Source organism: Podarcis gaigeae, assembly GCF_964106915.1.
Source record: "Podarcis gaigeae genome assembly, chromosome: 1".
In the NCBI taxonomy this organism is placed as follows: Eukaryota; Metazoa; Chordata; class Lepidosauria; order Squamata; family Lacertidae; genus Podarcis; species Podarcis gaigeae.
The window spans coordinates 7,143,502-7,150,507 of record NC_139678.1 but is presented as its reverse complement, the minus strand read 5'-3'; the positions used below and the strand labels follow the sequence as shown (position 1 = coordinate 7,150,507).

The window sequence follows — 7,006 nt, the reverse complement described above, 5'->3', positions numbered from 1 at the left end:
AAGAGGAGCAGCTGTACTGAATGTGGAATTTAAGCAATATCTGTTCATTTTTGTTGAGGTATGCAGCAAAAGGTATAAAGCAGGATACAAGATAGAGAGATGATGATATAGATAGATGATAGATAGATGATAGATATATATATACTGTAGATAGATGATAGATAGATGATTGATAGATGATAGAGATCATTCAGCGGTTCTCAACCTGTGGGTCCCCAGATGTTGTTGGACTACAACTCCCATCATCCCTGAGCTCTGGCCTTGCTAGCTAGGGGTGATGGGAGTTGTAGTCCAACAACATCTGGGGACCCACAGGTTGAGAAATAGATAGATAGATGATAGATAGATAGATAGATAGATAGATAGATAGATATAGAAGATGATAGATCTGTATCACAAATAAGGAACATGGTGCCATGGACGCAGAGGGATGGTGGGAGGAACCAGCTGGGGAACCCCTAAGGTAAGAAGGTTCAGAGTCTGGGAAATGGTGGTGGGATAATGATGAGTGGTCAGAGGCACAAGAAAGGAACTACAACAACAGCAACAGAACTGCGCACCAGGCGCAATTGGGAGCTTCATTTGCGCGTTTTCAGTAGTAAAGTGAGGCTTGCCCCGGCGTGGCACGCGGGAAGGAGGTGCAAAGAAGGAGGACTGCCCTCGATGCGGCGATCTGGGGCCTCAAGGAACCCCTCAAGGAACTACACGCCTCCGCAAAGACTCCCCATCTTAGCGACCCCGTTTCCCCGCAATCTCCCGGGTCCTCTCGTGCCTGCAGTACCGCTGCCCGCCGGGCGGGGGAGCGCGTCGCCGCAGCCAGGCCAGGGAAGGGGAGGGCGCTCCCGCGTGGGCGCAACCACCGCGGCGCTCTTCGAAGGGAGTGCAGGAAGCTTCCCTCCTCCGCGCCCTCGGGGAATGGAACAGGCCGGCGTTGGCCGCGCCCACAACCCGGAAGCCAGCAGGCGAGCGGGCGGCGAGACCGGCTGGGCGCGCGCATGCGCGGCTCCGATCCATGGGGCCGCTGAGTGGGGCCGGCGCGGTGGGCGCGGGGGTGGCGGCCTTGTACGTGGCGGCCCTGCCCCTCTCCGTGCCCGGGGGAGACTCTGGTAACGTACCCGTCCCCTTCTCCTATCCCCATGATGCACCGCGGGGCGAGGGGCGGGACTCTTTCGGCCAAATCTGCATATATTTGCATATTCTAATTTATGTTAATATGGAGCCTCCTTGGTTTGTGCGGGTTGTCTCCCCCCTTTCTCCTTCTCCCTCTATTTATTATGTATTACATATTTTATTATATATTTATTGGTTTCATAAAATTTATGCATCTCAACTTTGGAACTCCCTGCCTATTGAGGGCGCCAGCTAAAAATATTCCTCTTCAGACAAGCCTTGCTTACCCAGGTTCTTAGAAAGCGGAGGTGACCTTAATCTGTTTCAGTACTTTAGATTTGTAGGTTTAAAAACAGGGTTGTGATTTTCCCCACCGCACCCCACACTCAGTTATTGCTGCTTTACCTTTTAGTAACCCCCCCTTTTTTAATAAAAAAAGAGCAGCGTATAAATTTTATGCAATAAAAACGTGAAAATTGTAGGTGGGGGGGGGGGAATACGCACCTCAGAGCGGTTTTCCAAAAATATAAAGCAATAAAAGAATCACAAAAAACCAACAAATTCAATTCAATTAAAACATAGAAAGTTAAAACCGCAGTGGAATAGAATAAAAACTCATACACCTGGCATCGCTAAGTGGAGCTTTGCTTTTGCTGGGCAATGGTGGATGCTCTCTCTTTCTATATATAATTGCATGGTTATTATTATTATTTTAAGAAGAAACTTTTGGGTTATTTCTTACAACGGTCCCTTCCAATTCTACAATTCTATGATTCCGAGGTTCAAAAGAGCAACGATGGCGCTGTTGCTCAAGCATTGGATATGGATTGGAGTTGACCCTGCCAGTTCAAAAACCCACCCTCTCTCTTCTTCTCAGCCTAGCCTACCTCAGAGGGTTGTTGTTGTGAGGACTTCAAATGGAACGACCCCCCCCCCCAAATACAGATGCCCAGAGAGGTCCCCCCATTGTTTCTTTGCACTTCAATAGTTGGCAGTTGGCAGTTGGCAGTGAGAGCTGGACCATAAAGAAGGCCAATCGCCTTCTTCTTCTTGATGCTTTTGAATTCTGGTGCTGGAGGAGACTCTTGAGAGTCCCATGAACTGCAAGAAGATCAAACCTCTCCATTCTTAAGGAAATCAGTCCTGAGTGCTCACTGGAAGGACAGATCCTGAAGCTGAGGCTCCAAGACTTTGGCCACCTCATGAGAAGAGAAGACTCCCTGGAAAAGACCCTGGTGGTGGGAAAGATGGAGGGCACAAGGAGAAGGGGACGACAGAGGATGAGATGGTGGGAGAGTGTTCTCGAAGCTACCAGCATGATTCTGACCAAACTGCGGGAGGCAGTGGAAGACAGGAGTGCCTGGTGTGCTCTGGTCCATGGGGTCACGAAGAGTCAGACACAACTAGAAGAGTCAGACTAAATAACACAACAACATTTGGCAGTTGAACGTGTGTAATGGTAGCTCCTCCTCTGAAAAGCTTTGAACTAAGTCGAGGTGAGTCGGCCATGGGCCACATTGTACACCCATCTCTAGATTTTGCAGCCGTCATGCGCAGCGCATGCATGTTCAAAGCAGGCAGGTTGCGCTGGCCAAGACTATGGCAAGTGACAGCGATGGGTTGAAGCTTTGACTTCTTGGACAGTAAGATAGGATGGCAGAATGCTGCATATTCAGACATTTTGAAGAACAGTTAAATACATGGATTTTTCTTTACTTTCATAAAAATTATACAACGCTTGATTGTAAAAAGCAAAAAACCCCTCCAAAGTGTTTTACGAAAAGATAAAACAATTAAATCAAGAATTCTCAGCCCTACTTTAAAGCATTTTAAGGAGGTCACTATTACTGCCCATTTGGTGGGTTCAAAACTCACATCCACTGCATACATTTAAAGCAATTTATATTATTATTATCATCATCATCATCATCATCATCACCTGCTCTCAGAGTTGCAAGAAATTAAACATGTTAAAAACACTTTAAAACAGCTTAGAGTCATGGAAATAGGGTGAGTTCTAAAATTATACACCTCATGTGTCAAAAGCCGGGATGAATTTATAAGGAAAGTGCCAAAAGCACGTCAGTGGGGAGGGAGTGTCGCAACTTTGGGGCTACCACAGAGAAGGCCCTGCGAGCTTCTAAAGGGCAGAGGAAAGCTACTCCTCAAGAAAGTCTCCCTGTGTAGCACAGTTCCTGGTGGAAGTTTGCAAAATTTGCATGGCATGGAGAAATTGGATAGACAAAAGTTTTTCTCCTTTCATGGCACTAGAAGTTCTGGGCTTTCAATGAAGCTGGATGTTGAAAGATTAAGGGCAGATGAGAGAAATCCCTTCATGCAGGACATAGTTGAACTATGGAACTTCCTTCCTCAGAAGGCAGTGGGGGCCACCAACTCAGATGGCTTGGATGATTAGAGTCCAGGGGTCAGCAAACTTTTTCAGCAGGGGGCTGGTCCACCATCCCTCAGACCTTGTGGGGGGCCGGACTGTATTTTGAGGAAAAAAGAACAAATTCCTATGCCCCACAAATAACCCAGAGATGCATTTTAAATAAAAGCACACATTCGACTCATGTAAAAACACCAGGCAGGCCCCACAAATAACAACAACAACAACAACAACAAATTTAACAACAACAACAACAACAAATTTTATTTATACCCTGCCTTCCCCAGCCAAGACCGGGCTCAGGGCAGCTAACACCAGATATAAAACAATTGATTGAAATACAACTTGAAAAACAAGATTAAAATACAACATTAAAATGCAGCCTCATTTCAGCAGAAACTCAAAAACTTTTAGGGGGGTGAAAACGTCAAGTCTTCACCAAGGCTAACTATCCAGACTGGTCCTACGTGGGCCAGAAGAAAAGCCAGGCAATTCCCCAAGTAGGAGTTCCCAGAGATGCATTTTACATAAAAGGACACTTTCTACTCATGTAAAAACACTCTGATTCCCAGACCGTCCGTGGGCCAGATTAAGAAGGTGATTGGGCTGGATCCGGCCCCCGGGCCTTAGTTTGCCTACCCATGGCATGGATGATTAGACCTTCAGAGAGAAGAGAGCTTTCCACGACTCCTAGCCATGAAGACTATGCTCTGCCTTCGCTGTTGGAGACAGCAATGCTTCTGGAATACCAGTTGCTGGAAACCGCAGGAGGGGAGGGGGTCCTGTGTTCAAATTCTGCTTTTGGTGGTCAGCCACTGTGAGCCTGCTGGAGTAGATGGGCCACTGGCCTGATTCAGCAGGTTCTTTCTTACGCCTTTATGGCTGCTTCTCATTGGGCTGTTGGGGGAGTTCCTCGTGAAGGTATTTTGTGCTTCTGTTCAAACGCGGGTGGCGCTGTGGGTTAAACCACAGAGCCTAGGACTTGCCGATCAGAAGGTCGGCGGTTCGAATCCCCGCGACGGGGTGAGCTCCCGTTGCTTGGTCCCTGCTCCTGCCAACCTAGCAGTTCGAAAGCACGTCAAAGCTTGCCATTTGGCCTTCGTCGGTCAGGGTCCATGGTGCTCACACTTGGGGACTCCCTGTGGGAGTTATGAAGCTAGGCTAAGCTAGCTTGGCAGCTGAAGGAAATCTGTTCTGAAAGACAGTTCAGTGTGCACCGTCCCTGGGAGCCAAAGATGCCCATCCGGCCTCGGGCTAAGGAGTAAAAACCACATGGAGAAACACAGGCAGCTGCCTCATAGCAAGCTAGACTCTTAGTCGGTCTAGCTCAATATAGTCTACATTGACAGACTGCCATTGACACCGGCAGTGGGTTTCCAGGACAGGGGTCTTCCCCATCCCTTCCTGGGCATGTTGGGGATTGAACCCGTGACCTTCTGCATGTTGGAATTCTGCCTCGGTCAGAGGGATGTGCCAGTATCCAGGCACCAGCTGAATTCCTTTTGACCTCCCTCCTGCGACTCCCGGCAGGAAAACAGATGAGGTCCGTATCGGCGATTTTTCCCAGATTGTGAGAAAAACGCACCACTGCTTCTCCCTCTCCCTGCTTCCCCAGGGAGGGGAATCAGACAGACAGAAGTCTATTTACATGCCTTTATTTCTGTCTTTAGCAGCCATACAGATAAAGATGTCTGCACTCTTTGAACAACAGAGAGAATCTCATAACTCCACCCATGTACATCCTGTACAGGTCATATGACACATACTGAGCTAACATCCGGTGCTCAATACGGAGAATGGACTGCCCCTTTCTTGCCATGGTAACAGTCACAAACATCCTGTCTGGCTTTCCAGCAACCAGCAGCTGACTTAGCTGCTTCTTGCTTCTGCTGCATTGCTTCTTTATGGTAACACTGCATGCAGAGCAGGTGCTCTGTCACTAAGCTCTATCACCAGATCCCTAGGGATCTTCTGCTACCACTCTCAGGACTCTTCTTCACTTCTGCTTGTCCATTCTTTGTAGGCACAGATGGGAGCAGTTTTCTGTTTGCCCCACTGTTTCCCCGGGAAAACTCATTCTTTAGTGCTGAATCGGAGCAAACGTCTATCTGTGGAAAACCTGGTTGACGTTTGTGCCAATTCAGCGGTAAAGATTGGGTTTTCTGGGGGTGGGACAATCAGAAGTCTGCCTGAGCCCTTGGTGTTTGCCCCTGCAGCCTCTTATCCCTCACCAGGCCCACTTCAATGTAACAGGATGACATCCTCTTATATGGAGGAGCTCTGTGGGTTAAACCACAGAGCCTAGGGCTTGCCGATCAGAAGGTCGGTGGTTCGAATCCCTGCGACGGGGTGAGCTCCCGTTGCTTGGTCCCTGCTCCTGCCAACCTAGCAGTTTGAAAGCACGTCAAAGTGCAAGTAGATAAATAGGTACCGCTCCGGCGGGAAGGTAAACGGTGTTTCTGTGCGCTGCTCTGGTTCGCCAGAAGTGGCTTAGTCATGCTGGCCACATGACCCAGAAGCTGTACGCTGGCTCCCTCGGCCAATAAAGCGAGATGAGTGCCACAACCCCAGAGTCGGCCACGACTGGACTTAATGGTCGGGTCCCTTTACCTTAAATCTGACCTTGGGATTCAACTAAGCTGGCTGATACCCACTCCTTTGCAGCAATACTGACCTTGCATGCCATGGGATAGGAGAAGTGGGTATTGGAAAAAAGGAGCTGCTCTCTGTTTTGTGCATTCTGCACATCACTGAGGCATTGCCAAGTGGCAGCTGTGTGGATTTCCTGGAAAAGTTTGAATCAGATTCCCGCCCCCCACCCCCGGTACATCAGAAGTTTTTCAGTGTGCACCATGAAAATTCTCCGCTTAATCAGAGAGTGGTAATAGTTTAGCATGTTTGCTTCGCTCATGCTTAGTAAACAAAGACATTTTGAAACTGCTCAGATTGCCTAATGCTATATTTGCAAGTGCCAGCCATTCATCTGTCAGGGTCGTTACTGGGACTGTGCAAACGTCAGTCTCCCTTAGCAGAACTTTGCTCCTCCCTGGTCCTTTCCACTGCCATGTCGTGCTAAGCTAAACCAAGGTTTGGATCAGAGTGTCATCCTAACCAGGATTTATGGTTTGGCTGTCTCCTCCCTAACCAGATAACAAGCTTATAGGTTCAGTGGTGCCTTTATAGGATTGCAGTTTAGGCTGCTGAGATAGTTTAGCATTACGTCGCTGTTGCAGAGTGTGGATTCGGCAAATACTGAAAAGATAATTTGCAATTGTTTTTCTCAGTTCGGTCTCACCCTGAAAATGCAGTTGCACTCTACAGTAGCAACGTTTTGTGATTTGGACGTACAGTACAACCAAGATGGAGCAGTATTTTAAGCAAATTGTCCCCCAAGTGTAGAAACGTATGACAGCCAAAAGTCTTTCAGGTGGTCTTGCCTGGTATATACTGGGAAGCCAGTAGGATCAAGAAAGTAGTCCTAGGAGAGATTGTTGCTTGGCCCCATGG

General features: G+C 48.2%; 1 protein-coding gene across 3 annotated transcripts in view; it reads left to right on the top strand.

Annotated features, from left to right (window-relative positions):
- Positions 1–974: 974 nt before the first annotated feature.
- The window catches only part of TMEM260 (transmembrane protein 260), a 412,749-nt gene continuing 406,717 nt past the window's right edge, over positions 975–7,006 (top strand). For 2 of the 3 annotated variants that reach the window (XR_014563092.1, XM_083734110.1), the window contains exon 1: positions 975–1,106. Coding sequence is in view for 1 of the 3 variants with exons in the window: in XM_083734110.1 (XP_083590236.1) it covers positions 1,013–1,106 (94 nt within the window). In the remaining 2 variants the exon portion in view is untranslated. The remainder of the gene's footprint in view (positions 1,107–7,006) is intronic. The other variant, XR_014563091.1, reaches the window with a different exon arrangement.